We start from the raw sequence: 19,028 nt of genomic DNA, 5'->3' as shown, positions 1-19,028 counted from the left end.
AGTTTTCAGACTGTTAAACAGCTGTATCTTTATCAAAGCTATCTTATCTCTTATACCTACTTATACTTACGTGAGAAGTTTGAAGTTAGAATCAGAAAAACCTATTTGATATATACTTACGTGAGAAGTTTGAAGTTAGAATCAGAAAAACCTATTTGATATAATGGATATTTTAGCACTTTATTTATTTCTTCTTATTTAAATTTAAAATTAAATTATTTCAAATATCCATTATTAAATTTAAAAAAACAGTTAATAAATTAGTTAATAAATTATTAGTACATACATATATAAATAATCATATATGTAATTATAATAATAAAAAAATAAGAAAATCTCTATCGAAAGAGAGATAAAGAAAGAAAGAAAATTAAGTTATAATTTTAAAATTGTTCACAAATCATATTCCACTTTACAAAGATTGCGCAAAAGGTTGTTTACTTTATAGGGCGTCTAATAATAGCGTATTATGTAATCAACGCTACCTCTCTTTTGTATAAAAGAAAAATTGTATCATCTCTCAGAAGAAATCGTAAAAGTTTCATATATCAGCAAGAGATAAATATTTTTATATCAGCTGTCCTCCATCTTGTGGGAGCCTCAAAATGTATACGACGTTACCAGCTGCAGTATGCAGTACTATGTAGATACTAACTCAAAGAAAAGAGATAAAAAGAAAGATACTAAGTGTCTGTATTTCATCACAAAAAGCACTTCTACTTGAAAGGTGTACTTAATACTTAAGATAATTAATAAATAATGTGCGATAAAAATTATTCTACGAAAAAAATTTTGTGAATCTAAATAAAGACCTAGATTAGAATGACAGCCAAAAGCTGCATGAAAATTGCGCATATAGGAACATTTTACGCAGTACACTCTTAGAAATCCTTAGGGATTGCTGAAGACATGCAATTTAACTATAATAAATAAAAGTGTCAATTAATTTAAAAAATAATTAATAAAATATGATAAAGTAGTGCTTGGCTCGTAGTCCTTTATTTTGTCTTTTTAATATGTAATTTAATTCTAGTAATAATATATTCGAACAATTTAATTATAAATTCCTAACGCTGTTACCAATATTTTTATGAAAGCTAGTCCCAAATTAATTTAAATTTTTAATTAAAATGCAATAATGTACAAAAGCCACATTGATATCGCTCATTTATACCGCACGTCAATTAAAATCAACTTGCGAGTTCGGTCGCGATAGTGATTAATAAAATATCACACAATCGCCAGCGAGCCAAATCCTGGGTCACAATTGTGAAAGGGCCAAAGAGTCCTAGATGTTAAGTAAATCGATTTCTCTCGTTTCTCTCCCTCTTTCTCGCCAACTTTCTCCCCCGTTCGGGTGCATACGCCACCACCACTACTACCCTTGATGCCCGACGATCAACCAAGATGCCTGGCCTGCGTGAACGAGACGGGCGCAACCTGTAGCTGATCCTGACCGGCGCGCCTCCCTCCGGAAATTCAGCCACGCTCTCAATCCTCAAAGCGCTTCTGCTCAGTGCCATTCTTACCGTGCGGCTGTTTGCATCGTCAGCCTTTTGCCGAGGAAAACCCCGGCCCGCCTTGCACGACCTGCGGATTGTCGTCGGCGGCTACGGCAATGAGCGTTGGATGCAGATATATCGTTGATGCAACGAGGGACAAATCGCGCACGGAACGCCGCGACGCAACCCTTCGGGGGTGACCATGAACGTGCCGGCTTACCGAGCTGTCGCGTCGGGGTGAAACTTTAGTTCTGACGATGCGGCGATTGTAAGCTTAATATATCATCCATGTGCATACTACAAACGGAGGTGTTAAAAATGTGCAGACTCTGTCGAGAAAGGAGAGAACAGCTGGACCACGAGTAAATGAGAACTACGTTTTTATTAATGAAGGATGCGCGATTAACAACTGTCTGTGATTAGCGATCGACGACGAGGGTTATTCTTTTAAGAAACAAATATCGGATATATTAATACGAACGTTGAGTGCGATCAGAGAAATGTGAGTACCTCCATTTTCTATAGTTTAAGTATAATCTAATGACAATTTCTCACAATTGCACGCGATAAATATAAAATACGTAATGTTATGTAAACTCAATAATTATATAGAGGAATAATTCATCAATAAGTAAAACGTTATCTTAAACTTCGAATTGCTCGTATTTCTCCTTTATTCATATTAGATATTAGTATTTCGCTCATCAGCATTTTCATTCAACCATATCTCTTGTTAAATGATCGAGTAGGGTCAATGTTCTATTACGAGGTGCTCTTTATATATACATGTTCTTCAATGCACATACACATGCATGATTGTGTATTTGTGCACGCAGCATCCAATAAAATTGAAATAAAAATTTCAATTTTATATTGGATGCTGTGTATACGAAAATTGAAATAAAAATTCCAATTTGACATCAATTTATTTCTTTCAATTCTTATTTTCTTATTAAATTTTATAAAATAGATTTCTGTTTCTTTTCCAATTTTTTCTTTCTTGCAAATTTGTAACGAAAATTAAAAAATTTTAATGAAACGTTTAAATGTAATGTAGATATAATCATGAAAGTTAATGAGTGCAAATATTGCAAATTAATATACAATATTTTCAAATATTATATTAATTAAAAACATTAATTTCCTTATTTTTATAAATATTCTGTAAAATAGTAGAAAAAGCGTAAAATGCTTAATTTTATTTAATCTGACGTTGCAGTAATTAGTTTAAATTTTCAGTTTTAAATTAAAAAATTTACAAAGATAATATATGTATGTGAGAGAAATAGAAGAACATCATTAAGGAAACGTAACGTTTCGCGCTAAATATATTTTTTCCTATAATAATTAACTTTTTTAATAATAAAATATTTTCGAATTATCAAAAAATCGCGAGCACAAGTCGGATGAAAGCTATTATCATTGCACGAGCAAATATCGTTCATAATGATCGCTGTAAGTCAGAGTATAATAATCTATAATTGCTTTTGTATAGACCTTGAACAGTGATATAGTTCCGTACGTTCCCATCTATGATAACAACTGACAATTTCAGATACTCGTTCTCATAGTCTCATTGTTCATTTGCACACATACCGCGCAACAAGCGTTATAATTACGTTCTGTTTTTACTCATTATGCGATTAAATGCTAAGCATGTAAATATTTCATATAAATATCATTTAATGCTGCGGATTATAGAAGCGATATTATGCTCCGATATTTATGCAAGGAAAAACACAATCAATAAATGAACAAATCGTTCTAACATAATAAAAAATTAAAAATTATAGTGAGATACTTACAAAAACATGTTATTTAATAAGGCTACATAGATAAAATTTAAAATTATAAAGAAACATTTTATAAAATATTTTATTGTGAATATTTTTCCTATTATACTTCTGGCTTATTTATTATGAATAGATCTTCATTCTGAAAGTATTGATCCAACGGTAAAGCTTGACGAGAATAACTCTTACTACCTCTATTAATATCTCTTTTAAACCACAATCTTAGTATACTTGAATAAAAAATTATAATAGATAATTCTTATAATAATATTGCAGATGTAAATTGATTGGACGTCCAGTAACTTTTGACAAAAAAACATATCGTCATATTTAAAGTTGATCAACGACATGGAGAATACAAAATAGAAAAGACTGATTAACTGCTGTCTATAATTTATAAAAGTACATGTCATCATAAACTTCTTTAACTTGTAATTATTCAGCCTCGCATTATACAAAGACACATGTTCGATTTATAGAAAAAAGATAAAACCTTCGAGCAGCGACGTTAGGGTACCTATATCTTTCTACTTTGAGTCAACATGAAATTATGTACGAAGAAAGTAGTAAAATGCTATTAATTTTTTATTAATTGATGTGCACTACCTCGTAAAAAACAGTTTGATCACGGATCACATTTGTCGACCATTTTTATACAATATCTTTTTCTGCGATCAAATAAAACTGAATGTTTATGCGCAACATATCGTAATATCGGGACCAATGCGAATGCTGTCGACATAAAATATTTGTGCATATACAGATGTACTACGCCGATGTATAAACTTAACTGAGACTACCAAAAGAGTAGCTCGATATAATTTTCGACATGAACATTACGTCCAGTACAGGAAAAGGACGATCGATACCATCGTGAGATGTCGTGAGAATGCCTGAAGATGATAGAAGGTCTGTGGCTTCGACATTTATTTTTCGAGTATAAAGTAGCGATATAAAGTAGCGATAATTAGCAAAACGTCAATCAGCAACAAATTCGAAGTATGTCACTTGACAAGCAAAGCGCTTCAGAAACAAAGAAAAAAATTTCTTCCGCGCGAAACTCCGATTTTGCCGAATAAAAGATCGGCCGGAGTAGAAGAGAAAATAGAAAAGTGAAAATAAAATGCCGAAAGGAAGTCCAGGAAAGGATAGCAGCGAGAATATTCAATTGGAGCCTTTGTCTAGGACGCCTAGGCGACATGAATCTACCGATCCTGCAGAAATAGACGCGAAGGCACCGTTAAGACATGCCGCAAGAAAAACCTGCGATTCAGGTACGTGTAATATTTTATTATAGATCTGTTTTTTATTCCTGCACTAGACTGCACTAGAACTCTTTCTCGCTTTCGTCAAATATCAAATATATACTCTCTAAATCTGAATCAGTGAATAGCCACTAATTACTCAGTGGCATACTTGGCACTGAAGATCAGTGAAGTTCAACTAAAAAAGGAAGAATGTTTGAGCATTGTATAACTAAAATATTGATATTTGCATGTTAATTTCAATCTTTCAATATTATATTCATTGAATTTAAGCACAAAACAAGATTAGATCACATAATAAAGATTAGCTAGGTTAGGAATCTCACATTTAATTCACTGATTATCAATGGCATACTTGACATCAGTGATTCAGATTTAGAGAGTACTTATATCACTTTTCAAAAGTGTATAGGTATTAATTCAGTCACAGAAAACAGACCTCTATACTTCGTTAAATTTTTGTTTCACACTGCAAAGTATGTGCTAGATATATTCATGTAAATTACATTATGCAAAAACATATGGAACATAATATAATCGATAAAAAGATATTTCAGACGAAAAGATAAAAAACGTACAATAAATTTTATTGATTGGCTGCGTGGTTTTTGCGAGAAACTATTTTAGGTAGAAATTGTGCGCGCGCGTCTTCATTGATTATACAGAATTTAGATCGTAACGATCCGCACGATATATTTAGGGTATTTACTTAGATTGTCTGTGTGTGCGCGTGTTTGTTCTGCTCAGATAATTCTTGTGACTTCATGTTATTCAAATTTAATAAACTCCATCTTAACGTGAATACTGCTTAGTTAGATGTTTGAGATAGCGCTCCCTTGATGCTCGCGTGACCACATAGATTGGCATACATTTAAAATTTGCACATTGCTGCCCTTCGTGACTTGCTCATGATGCAAATCTTACTTAGGAAAATCTAAAGATAGGCATGGCCTTATACGACTTATAAGGAGGAAAGCTTTCGAATTTACGATCTTCATAATAGTTTAATACATCTCAATTCTTCTCTTATTTATCGCGTCCGCGTGTTTAGCTGATTACCGGAAGACCCACCACACTAATAGTACGTGTTCCGAAACTAAATTGACTGAGAAAAGGATCGACGTTTGTAACGCTAGCCGATCCTTTCGGGACACGTAACTTCCACGAACATATTGCAGTCGGAAAGCGCATGAATGTTTCAATGCGTTTCGCCCAGCGTCGGAATTCGTTTGACCAGATACGACATATATTTTAAAACAGTACGAGATTCACTGCGACCACGAAATATCTAAATAACTCATATTATAGAACACTTATCTTTTTCGTAGTCAAAGTCTCATTGGAGCAACGAGAAAAAAATACAAAGGGTCATAAGTTCAAAAGTTCAGCCATTTATAAACGTTCCTTGTCTGTCCATATTCGTCAATATCAAAATTAGTCCGTATATTAACTTTATCGATTCGCAGATATTTTCGTTAACGTATACTCTTGAAATGCTTCTCATAAAAAATTAATTTACAAAAAAAGTATAATTTTATCCAACATTATATGCAACAAATATTTTTGTTTGTATCTCTCTTTGAAATTAAATTACTTTTATGTCAATATATATAGAAATCATATTGCTCAACTATGTCTTCTCTAAAATGACGTTAAACATTTTTTAAATATTTAATTGTTAATTTCTGCTGAATTAAATTGTAAGAGTTCGCGTCAAAAAAGCTTCTTCTATCTTCAATAGAAGCACAAATGTTATTTCATAAATGAACGTAATGCGATTGTCAGAGGGTCTGCGTGGAGAAAAGAAAATCGATATGGACCCCTCGAACAAACTGATCCATTCGCGCGATTCTGATCTCAAAAGGGTCACATATCTCATGTGGAATTGTAGTTATATACATTTGCTTTCTATTTACACGTTGTGAAAACAGCTTTTTATATGTATAGTTTTGTTATTAATAGTTTAACACAAAAGATGAGAGAAATTAACTAAAATTGTATCAATACAATATCACACACACACACACACAATTTATTAAATATTATTATACAATACTTGAATATAATAGAATTCAAATCATAAATAATTTCTGTTATTTCGAAATCATAAATTAATAGTTCTTGTATTATAAATAACTTAAAATCTCTCTCTCTCTCTCTCTCTCTCACACAGAAAATGTAATAAAATTACATGATATGTCATAAATACATTTCTTTTTTCGTAATCTTGGCAAAAAGAACATATAAAAAAGAAGCTTTCGTGAAATTACGTATTAGGTGTTAAACTTAATTCCTGCCGTTTTTCGTCTCCAAAATTATATCATAAATTAATAGTTCTTGTATTATAAATAACTTAAAATCTCTCTCTCTCTCTCTCTCTCTCTCTCTCACACAGAAAATGTAATAAAATTACATGATCATTATATGTCATAAATACATTTCTTTTTTCGTAATCTTGGCAAAAAGAACATATAAAAAGAAGCTTTCGTGAAATTACGTATTAGGTGTTAAACTTAATTCCTGCCGTTTTTCGTCTCCAAAATTAATTTGTTTCGAAGAGAAATACTTTAATCAAAGTATTATTAATAAAGTATTATTAATTAGTAATAAAATAGAAAATGGAGAAGATTACTTTGATTGAGGTATACATTCATCTTCTCTTCGAAACAAATCAATTTTGAAGACGAAAAACGGCAGGAATTAAGTTTAACACCTAATATTTTCTTTAATATACAATAAAATTAAGTAATTTTATTAATTTTTCAAAACTTATATCAATGGGAAAAAGCAATGAAAAGAAATGATAGGTAGTAAATCTTGTCTTTGCTTTTTTTAAAATCAAAACAACAGTATTTTATTAACCGAGTATAAACAATTTAAAAAATGTAATATAAAGGCATCCTAGCGTTGGATCAAACTTTGTAATATCAAACAAAACGAAGTAAAAAGCCATAAAGCCCCTGCATTGTCTGGTTGACTGCTTCCGCGACTGAGACCAATATCACGATGGGCCACCTACGGAGGGGTTGCAAAGCGTAGATCAGGGATGGCGCCACCGTAATGCTAACCACCCCCAACTCACGAGGACCGGCAAAACCACCCCCGTAAAGCAGTCTACCACCAGGGGGTTTGGAAAGCCGCCATTTCTGCCTAACTCCGCAGTAGCTATATCCCACGCCTTTAATGCCAATGAAATGTCAAGGAATGCCGCGCGCTATAGACTCGCCGACGGTGTCGGGACACTCAGCTTGGGTTTCATAAGCTCGCGGTTCCTCGCGCACTGGCGGTACTGGTTCTTTGCGGTAGGGTTGATTGCGGTCGTGCTGCTTGCGGTGGTGTTGCATAAAGTCCGAGTCCCGGTTGTGCTCGGTGCGTCCGCGTTACGCACGAGTCAGCGCGTTTACACCGAATGAGTGACGTCGGTCGTTCGCGCGTCATTGCTCGTGTTTGATTCCTGATGCTGCCCGCTGAATCCCACGCGTATCTCAGAAGCACGCTATCGATAAAGCGTTGAGATTACTGATTGAGGCTTATTCAAACGCCTAAAAAAAAAAAAAGATAAACGCGACCTAATCCGGTCACATTGCTGCATTTGCGTGTAGCGAATGATAGAGAGACTTGAGTCGATAGTAACTGATACGGCTCGAATGACCGCGGCGGCACACGCGAACCGGCTTCACGGTGAATTAAGTTCCAAACGCCGTCTATTAAAGTCGAACTTCTTCCTCGTTGAAGCTTCAATTTTGAGACGACGGTACAGTGGCGAAAGCTCAGTCAAGGGAAAAGTTACGAGGCGACGATCAAGCGTCCCAGCAAATACTGGCTGAACAGAGAGAGCCGCTCATAAAAGTCGCCTATGCCTCGAAAGACGGTCAGGTAAAAGAACTCGTTCATCGGAGACCGCCGCCGAATCGGTTCGCGATGAGCGAGCAGGATGTGGACGATGTTGCCTTTCTGACAGGTGAGATCTCCCTGCTGGGTGGCTTGTTGGGGAGTAAAATACGATCGCGTGCCTCTGACGCTTTTTTATTTGATACACGTCTACTATACCTAGATTTCTTTTCTATAAGAACTCGGTTAGATGGCCCACTTACAATTCTCCACGAGTTGCGAATAGACTATAAAGCACGTGTGTGCGATCAATAAAAGCTCCCTCTGATCTTTCGAATTAAAGCATGCAGACTTCTTTCTCACCCACGCGCTTGTATCACAATCATTCATGGCTTTTATTATTAAGGTCTCTATTAAGTTCCTTATTGGCAGCAGAAATAGATACGTATGACGAGTTGATAATGTTGTCGATGATATCATTGCATTTACTGCATGTATCTATATATGCGTGATTGTGTAAGAAAATATATTTGTAAAAATATTATACACGTTACAAATGTCATATAATTTATACGAATTATCTGTTTTCAAGAATGATAAATTTAAAGATTTTATTTGATTGTTATTTAAATTATAAATTTCAATAAGAATGAAATAAAATAAAGCTAATGTATTGACATTGCGCAAAAATCTCTAAGACAAATCTTTATTTTAAAAAAATTTTTGTATAAATAAAATTCCTATCACAGCTTAAGAATATTGACAACAAAAATTATAAATTAAGATTCTCCTTGTTTTGAACAAAAAAAAAATAATTTTAAAGAGATCACAAGATGCATATTATTATTATTATTCCATTTACAACAAATGGATACTTTATCGTACGTTGCTTTAATAAGCCTGGGCTTTTCAATTTTTCCTTCAATTTTTAGATATTTGGCTATAACTCGTTTCGAACCAACATATGCGCGTATGGCCTTTCTATGTTTCGATGAACCACAATTTAAAGCTAAATTTAAGTTATCAATATGCATTAAAAGATACATAATATGTTCCTTAAAAATGTTACAATTTTAATATCAAATTTTAAAAAATCTCAAATCTAAATATTACAAAAATAAATGTATCTTTTTTTTACTATTTTAAATGGAATTATATAACATTCATTTCTATATATAGGTTTATCAGAGCCTACATCTGCTGTTCGGATGCATAGAAAACACTTTATTCTCGTGTGAATACATTTAATTCGTTTTGTTACATTCACGAGAATAAAGTGTTTTCTGTGGCATCCGAACAGCAGATGTAGGCTCTGATGGGCTTTTTTATTTTTTACGGTTAAAAATGTTATTACTTCATTTTTTGAAATATAAGTTAAGTGCACTAGTTATTCTGCATAGTCGTACAACAATGCAAAATCCAGGTCAAGAGCTTAATCGTGAGGAGAGCAAACTTTTTATTATAGTATAAGCATAAAAATATTAAATTAATAACCTTAAATATAATTTGTAAATTAAATTCAGTTAGATAATATGCAAATAATATTTTTTATGTACACATATATATGTAATGAAATTATTTTTTATAAATTATATGTATATACAAAATAAGTAAAATTCGGAAATTTATATTTAAAATGACTTATGTTTATTTTGTAATTATATTAACTTCTTATTTCGATTTGTTGCGCATGTGAAAATGAAACGAAGCTGATAAAGAAAGAAATTTGTTTAGATTATATTAATAGCTATGCAATGAAATTTGCGTACCTACCTAATCAATTAAAATTAATTATACTAAATTAATTATGTTAATTAGCTATAAATTATATATACACAATTATAATTACGGCGAATTTATACAAAATTATATGATATTGAAGCGAATTCCTTTCTATAGGATATTCCTTGTTTCAGGAGATAGCAGCGCAGGATTGCACAGACGTAACTTTTACGAGCGCGCAAATGAAGTCGTTAGATGTTCTGAGAGAAAGACTTACTGCGTACTTTGTATTTGCTGCATGGTACTTCTTGTCACAGCACTTATCATCGCCTTGGCGCCTTTGCGAACTGGTATTTAAATGTCAAATTTCTATTTTGAGAGAGCCTCGTATTCTCAAAAGTTACAATATTGAATTGCACACATTCAAATTATAAATTTAATTTTTGCAGAAAGATCACATTTTTCATATTTATAATATTTTATTTATTCAAACACATATTATTTCTCTCTTTAGGTTGTGTTTGTTCCGAAGAAGACTCGAGTAAAATTACGGATGACGAAAAGGACGCCGTGCCTCGGATGGAGAATGGAGAGGTACATACATTTAAATACATGTGAAAACATTAATATGATTAATATTTAAGACGAAAAATTGCATATATCTTGTTTACTTTTGAAAAATTTTTCTATTTGGTTTATTGACAATGGTTATACAATATTTATTTAATTGAAAAATATATTTTTTATATTATATTTTATTAAATAAGCTAGTTATGTGTATTTTATAATATCGTAAAATTAAAAAATTTACAAAATTTAGAAATTTGGGAAAAAATTTACTTTAGAATATGTTTAATTAAAGTAAGACTATATACACCGCATAGGATAATGAAAAATGAATTAGCAGATATAATTATGGCAATAAGTACCTATTTTTTTTATTTATCGAATTCAATATCGAATAATGAGAAATTATACAGGTGTTTCCATGGGATAACATAAGATTACCTGCCTTCGCACATCCTACTAGGTACAATATTACCATGCATCCAAATCTTACCACCTTAGAATTTAGAGGTAAATTTAAAAAGTTTTGCGTTTCAATAAAAAAATATTTTATTTGTACGTAATAAATTCATAGTTTGCTCTCATTTTTAGGACGAGTCACAATCGAATTCTATGTTGATGAAGAGACCAAATTTATCGTCTTCCATAGTAAAAACTTGACAATAAAGGAGCAAGTAAGTAACGATCATGTGTGCAGATTTTACAATGTCAGTTTTTGTATAATTTTTCGAGAGTTGACTTTTAGATAGTGAAAGAGGGTCAAGAAGAGCTGAAAATCGCGAAATTACTCGAGTATCCGAAGCGCGAGCAGTTATATCTGGAATTGGAGGATTTATCGTTTCGGAAAAGGAATAATTACACGCTATTTCTGAGTTTTAATTCGACGTTAAATTCTACTGAACTTAAAGGATTCTATTTTAGCAGTTACACCACGCCTGAAGGAGACTACAGGTAACTTCAAAATTATTATTATTATTATTATTCCATTTACAACAAATGGATACTTTATCGTACGTTGCTTTCATAAGACCGGGCTTTTAAATTTTTCCTTCAATTTTTAGATATTTGGCTACAACTCGTTTCGAACCAACATACGCGCGCATGGCCTTTCCATGTTTCGATGAACCACAATTTAAAGCTAAATTTAAGATATCAATATATAGAGATAGATTTCACATTGCGTTATGTAATATGCCTGCGGTAAATACTGAGGAGGCTGGATTTTATTTGGGTACAAATCTCGTAAGTACTTTAGTAAGTAAATAAATATGTTACTTATTTAATTTGATGTAAAAGCTTCACGATTGACATCTCAAAAGTATCACCTTTTTTTCACTTGCTGATCGTAAGCATAACAAATCATATCATTATTGCAATTATGGTATTATCTGCGAGTGACTACATTTGCATCAACCTGATTCAGAATAATGTTGCTTTTCAGCTACGCGACGATTTTCAAGAATCTGTAGACATGTCAACGTACTTGGTAGCTTTTGTAGTATGCGATTTTAAAAGAGTTTTTGAACTAACAAAGAGAAACACGTCTGTAAGTGTGTATGCCGCATCGCATATGCTTCCCCATATGATATATGCCACGACCACTGCTACTCGTATTATGGATTATTTTGAATCTTTCTTTGGCATACCTTATCCTTTGCCAAAGCAAGGTACGTTTTTCAAATAAAATATGGATAAAACATACTTATGAAAAAATCGTTAATACTTTGTGTGTTTTAATATATAATATTTTATAATATATATATTTTTTTTCTGCGCTAGATATAATAGCAATTCCTGATTTTGAACCCGTTGCTATGGAGAATTGGGGCCTAATTACTATTCGAGAATCGTTTTTAATGTACGACCCAAAAGAAACACCTACCGAAATACAAGAATATATAGCCGTTATTATGGCTCACGAATTAGCTCATCAATGGTTCGGCAATCTCGTGACAATGAAATGGTGGAATGATCTGTGGCTGAATGAAGGTGCTGCGACGTTCTTTGAATACAAAGGCGTGAATCACATTTTTCCCGAATGGGGTATGATGGATTTGTTTATATTACACAAAACGCAACGAGCACTCGAGCTCGATGCACTAGCCAATAGTCACCCTGTAAGCGTATTCGTCGAAAACCCCATTGAAATAGAAAGCATATTCGATACGGTTAGCTATTACAAAGGTGCTTCCGTCCTCTATATGTTGGAAGTAGTTTTATGCGCGTATGCTTTTCAAAGCGGACTAAACGATTATCTAAATATGCACGCGTATGGAAATACGGAGACCAATGATCTATGGGAGGTTCTCACAAAACATTCTAAAAATTCATCTGTTAGTACAGAACTTGATGTGAAAGTAAGTGCAATAAATATGTAAGAATAATTATTTCGCGCGTTTTTGCTGCATATATTTAATACAATTAAAATATATTGACACAGATTATAATGAACACTTGGATCCAACAAATGGGCTTCCCACTTGTTACCATCATCCGTGAAGATAGTACTATCACAGCGACCCAAAAAAGGTTCCTTGCTTCACCTCGAGAAGGAGCAAATACTTCGCATCCCAAATCACCTTTTGATTACAAGTGGTACATCCCGTTGCACTGTTATACAGACAAGGATGACTCGACAGAATCTTATACGGAAGTGTGGATGAATATGACCGATGGTGACAATTATATTCAAATTTATTTGTCTATTCAGAACCTAGACTTATATACATAGATCGAGCGCTTCTGTTAGAAGCTGATCGAAGGAAGAGGAAGCATGTGTACAGGCAATCTCTAGCTTGTTATCGCTGCTCTTAAATCTATTTTTTTTTGCGCCATAAAGATAGCATGTCTATGGACATTGGAAGAACGAAAATAATAGAATATAACTATCTTTCAATACATATAATAAAATATAGCTCCTCTTCAGTCTTGTCACGCAAGCTCTTGTGTGAAAGCGCAATCTGTATATGTAAATCTATGATTCAGAAGACACATGCTTTTACTACATCCGATTTCTACAAATCCTGATTAAGAAATTAAGACAAGTATTTCATATTTTATTTAGCAACTTTCGACATATCGAGCGATGTCGATTACATTAAATGCAACATCAACCAAACTGGTTTTTATCGAGTAAATTACCCGAAGGAGATGTGGACTTCGATCATTAAAACTTTGATAAAAAATCATACCAAGTTCAGTCCAGCAGATCGGGCGAATCTCATCGACGATGCATTTTCGCTTTGCGATGCGGGTGAGGTGGATGCTTCAATCCCATTAGAACTTTCGCTTTACCTCGTCAACGAAAGAGATTATGCGCCATGGGCGACCGTACTTCGGTATTTGAACTTTTGGAAAGACAGACTGGCCGAAAGCGCAGCGTATAAAAAATATACCTTATTCTTTAAACAACTGATGGGTCCAATTACAAGATACATTGGCTTAACGGATGAAGGCTCTCACTTGAAAAAGTATCGTATAGTATTTAAAAATGTTGCTCATTTTTATTAGATATTCACTGATTAACTGAACAACGAACAGGACATTAATCCAAATTTTATTTTAATGCAGATTATTGAGAACAGCAGTACTAAAATCCGCTGTTGAATTAGAAATGGACGATGTAGTGAAATCTGCAAGAAGTCTTTTTCAAGATTGGATATCGAAAAATACACGCATCGCACCCAATATACGGAAAATCGTTTATATGGCAGGTAAAGAAAGGATATACTATTTATATAAAATGTTTGTATATAATTACTGATATATAATATCAATATAATTATATAGACTAGATTATTCATAGACTGTTCTTATATTTAAAATCGTCTTAAGCGCACATAAATCACAGCGATATTAGCATCTTAAGTCTTAAGTGTCGTAAACCAATCGGAACAATATAGCATCTTAAGATATTAATTAAGGGAATGCTGGAAAGACCCCCAATTATCGACATTGCAGTTTGATCAAAATCTCCGAATTGACTAAATGGAATAAAAAATTCTTTTACAGGATTAAAGTAAACGCAAAATCCTGACGTGGTGCAGTGGATTTCATACTATTTAAAAAAAGTTAAAAAAATCTTTTACTTTTTTTCGATTTTAGTATAACATCCACTGCACCACATCAGGATTTTGCGTTTACTTTAATCCTGTAAAAGGATTTTTTATTCCATTTAGTCAATTCGAAGATTTTGATCAAACTACAATATCGATAATTGAGTCCCTCCAGCATCTCCTTAAGATAATCTTAAAATAAGAACCGACTATGAATATCAGTCTTAGAGAACGCCAAGTAAAATAATTTGTAACACACTAATATGCTTGTAGGTATCAAGTTCGGAGAGGAGGCTGACTGGCAGCATTGCTGGCAGGTTTATCTTAAAACACAAATCCAGAGTGAAAAATTATTAATGTTGCAAGCTTTAGGCTCGACGATGGATCCTTGGTTACTTAAACGTTATCTTCGACTATCACTGAATCGGAATCTGCTTAAAGCGCAAGAAGTTAATACCGTCATTACGTCCATTGCCGCCAATCCACACGGACATTATCTCGCTTGGCGTCACATTAAAGCTTATTGGCCGCAAATAGAAGCCTTATATGTAAATGAATCGCTCTCGATAAGCAATCTCATACTTAGCGTTGTCCCTGACTACTTTATTACGGAATATGATTATCGCGAAGTAAGACGAAGTCATTTCTTTGAAATTTTAATTGCACTTGATTTCTTTAAAATTATAACACAATGAAAATATTTTATAATTTCTTTTTGTAGGTTTCGGAATTCTTCAAGCAACGCGACGTTCGCAGCGCTAACCGCACCCTGCAGCAAAGCTTAGAAATGATAAAATTCAACATTCACTGGGTAAAAATCAATGCAAAAAGCGTAAATGATTGGCTCACTACATATTTCACGGAAACGAATGCAAGTTAACCTTCGATCGTCAGGAATGAACTGGTCAAAATGAATTGAAATTTAACCGTACATTCAATTGTACCATTATGGCTAATTTTTCTACAATTCTTATTCGTACACCTTTAAGAAATACTTGATATAAACTGCGAAAAGTGAGATTCTCGGTTATTTAAAGAGCAAAAAGAATCTCAAATGTCATCTGGGTATAAATTTATGGATCAAAAGTCAACCATTTTTGTCAGTTTCATTATAGAAAGTCGTTTCCGCAGGCAAATTGAATTTAAAAGACGATAACTCTTGAACGAGTTTTAATCGTATTTCTTTAGAGAGGCACTTAAACTTATCCTGTATAAAATTTGTTATAATTTGCTTGCCGGAAAGGATTCTCTAATGAGTCTATAAGAGAGAAGCCGAATTGTTTATATGTAATACATTATACACCGATTTATACACACTTTTGAAAGTATTTATTTAACATACACGCGGTGCGTGCCAGTCGAATCATTAAGTATAAAAAGACATAACGAGAGTAAAGACATCATTGTTCCTAAGGTAGTCGTTGATATTCAGCAGATAAGAACTAACGACATACGCCTATTGGGATTAAAAGACTGGCTTTCGGCAATGTAAGATTAATTTTAATCGGTTCCACTTACTATTTATCTTTTTGTAATTCTAAGTATTAGAAAAAGATAAACAGGAAGTCAATATTTCTAATTCTAAGAATTAGAGTAAGATACGAGAGTTAAACCGAGATAAAGTTTGTCTTACATTGGTGGAGTCGGGCTTTAGTCTTTCGGGTTTGCTACATTTTAATGTAACAAGAAAAAGTATTCATTTTCACGCGATGTCCAAACCCTACATTTTTTACTCATTACAGTATTTTATCACTACAATATTACTTTAACAGGGAGAGTCGAGCTTGTGACAAAGTCGAAAAAAATGCTGATTATATACTGTATTATTCACGTACGTCCTATGCATAAGTCTGCGACATAGCAGATATTTAGAAGTAATAGAATTATTATCATGACTGTATGAGCAATCGTTCGACACATTTAAGTAGCATATCAGTGTATGACAAAGAGAGGCATAATACGCTAAATCTCTCGGGTCTATGCCATAAGCACCGTCCAGAGAGATATGACGGCGTTAAAGATAAATTCGCGAGAGCCAAGTGGATATATGTAATTAAAAAATCGATGTATATCATGTGTATCGCATATTCGTGTTCGCTAAAGGTTCGCTGGATGCGCAGAACACGTCTTGTATGGGATTGTTCTCCATGCGAAGTATAAATAGAGAATTGAATATTTTATTATGAGAAAAAATAAATAAATTTGTATAATCTAAACAACGCTTTATATATACATATGTATGGTGTGCATGTATTAATATAAGACAATGTGCCGTGTTTTTTATCGAATGCTTTGTGAAAATCTAGATGCTAACGTAAACTATCAACGCTGGACTTATCTAGAATTTTTTCGTCATGGTTTTCAAGGCATTGCATTTAATTCTGGAAAATTTTGATCAACAATAGTAAATTTTAATTTGAAACAGGAGACATAAATTTCGCAATGCGAACGACACCTGAAGCAAATCCATTATATTTTTGTCTGTTTATCGATCGTATAATTAACTCTTTGGACAATAAATACCAGAAAATAGTGAGATAAATTTTAAAATATTTAATAATTATCCCTGGCGGAACAATTTTTACGAAAAACTACATAGATTGAGATAAGATCTTAAGAAATTCTTAGTTTTTCATAGATATTTGTAGTGAGACGTAGAGTGATGTTTGTTTGTTTGAAAAAGCAAACAATCCTCCGATCTCAAACAACGTCACTTTACATCCCACTACAAATATCTACAAAAAATTAAGAATTTCTAAGATGTCTCAATCTATGCAGTTTTTTTGTATTTTTTCGTAAAAATTTTTTTTCCGCTAGAGTATTATGTAAATTGTTTTAATAATAATATAGATTAAGTTTTTATGTTTTGGAATTAAGTACGTATGCATCTAATAAAATTGATCACACGGATACAAAGATATGAAGGTCTGCAAAGTGTCTAATATAGTTATGCAGGGAAAACAAAATTTACAAACATTCATGTGCTCTCCAATTTTACTCCTTGAATATTTCTTGATTCTGCCGGTGGTTAATTATATCCGAAATTCGTGTGTCCTTGTAAAAATACAATAAAAATTTAAGCACTTGTTTAAATGAAACACATTATTAGTCATTGTCACGCTCGTTACACACGATGGTTCTTCGGTATTTTCTTGCCACAGAATTTCTACTGCCATTTTGTGCTTGCCATTATCGATGCCCACTACAAAATGGCATTATCTAATACTTATTGTTAGTGTTTTTATTATTGGATCAATAACGGCGCATAATTCATTGCGCTCATCGCATTTATATGGTTCTATGAGTGAACTGAGGACACGCACATATAAACATTTACGCATATAATACATACACAATCCTCGCACATGGAGAAAAATCTGTAAATAATTACAGCATAAAATCATTTTTCATTGTTCTATTAAGTAGATTTTGATACATTCTCCAAACGGCGAATTAATGAATCGACGCACAATTAGATATCTTACGTGTAAATAGCATATTTTTTCACTAACGGATATTCTCTCTTATTAAAGCGTTAACGAACGGTAATAGCTTCGAAATTTTTAAGGAAAATGCGAAACAACTGGCCTATTTTCACATTCTTATAATATCCGAAAGTATTCATGTAAATGCATATGTAATGTATGTATAATTATTCCGTAACTTGCATATTCATGGATCAGAATTTCAGCTGCGAATTTAAATTTAATAACAATCTTCAAATATTCGACATTTTACTTTCTATGATATTTGGATCAGAATTATTATTATTTAGTCTTGGATAGGGTTGGGTAAGTTTACTTTTTTTAAAACTAAGTTAAGTTAAAGTTAACAACCTCGAAAATTTAACTTAGTTAAGATACAAGTTAATTTATAAAAAAATTAATTGAATTAAAAGTTAAGTTGATAAAAAAAATAATTGAAAAATTAAAAGTTAAAAATTTTTTTTTTAATTAATGATTCCAGGGTTTCTGTCTTACAAATAACGGAAATGACAAATATATACTTTATTTAGAAAATAATCTATATTTTATTTACATATTTTGTTTATATATACTGTTTAGTATATAAGATTCAACTATGAATACTAGCCTGTGATATAACTAAAGCTTCAGACACAATACGAGGGAGTAGCGATAGTAATAAAGAATAATAGATTTCAACCTATATCAGAAACTAGATACATCGAAATACACGGTTTCTGACAGATTGAAATCTGGGAGTCGATTGTGTAATTTGAAATAAGGTAGAAATTACAAAAGTAAGTGCACTAGAATATTTATAATTTCACTG

General features: G+C 32.7%; 1 protein-coding gene across 2 annotated transcripts; it reads left to right on the top strand.

The window, feature by feature from the left end:
- Window positions 1-3,821: 3,821 nt before the first annotated feature.
- LOC108769478 (endoplasmic reticulum aminopeptidase 1) lies at window positions 3,822-16,207 on the top strand. Of its 2 annotated transcripts, none has more exons than XM_018520495.1 (14): window positions 3,822-4,569; window positions 10,311-10,463; window positions 10,628-10,707; window positions 11,094-11,190; window positions 11,272-11,354; window positions 11,426-11,631; window positions 11,742-11,922; window positions 12,122-12,347; window positions 12,460-13,037; window positions 13,121-13,355; window positions 13,745-14,150; window positions 14,251-14,393; window positions 15,009-15,364; window positions 15,457-16,207. In XM_018520495.1, exons 1-14 carry the CDS (start codon window positions 4,419-4,421, stop codon window positions 15,613-15,615), a joined length of 3,054 nt encoding a protein of 1,017 aa, XP_018375997.1. In that variant the 5' UTR covers window positions 3,822-4,418; the 3' UTR covers window positions 15,616-16,207. The 2 variants fall into 2 exon arrangements, with proteins under 2 accessions (XP_018375997.1, XP_018375996.1); XM_018520494.1 differs by having other exon boundaries at window positions 10,308-10,463.
- The last annotated feature ends 2,821 nt before the right edge of the window (window positions 16,208-19,028 follow it).

Source organism: Trachymyrmex cornetzi, unplaced genomic scaffold (assembly GCF_001594075.2).
Source record: "Trachymyrmex cornetzi isolate Tcor2-1 unplaced genomic scaffold, Tcor1.1 scaffold908, whole genome shotgun sequence".
NCBI classification, from domain to species: Eukaryota; Metazoa; Arthropoda; class Insecta; order Hymenoptera; family Formicidae; genus Trachymyrmex; species Trachymyrmex cornetzi.
This window is presented reverse-complemented; position numbering and strand designations above follow the sequence as displayed.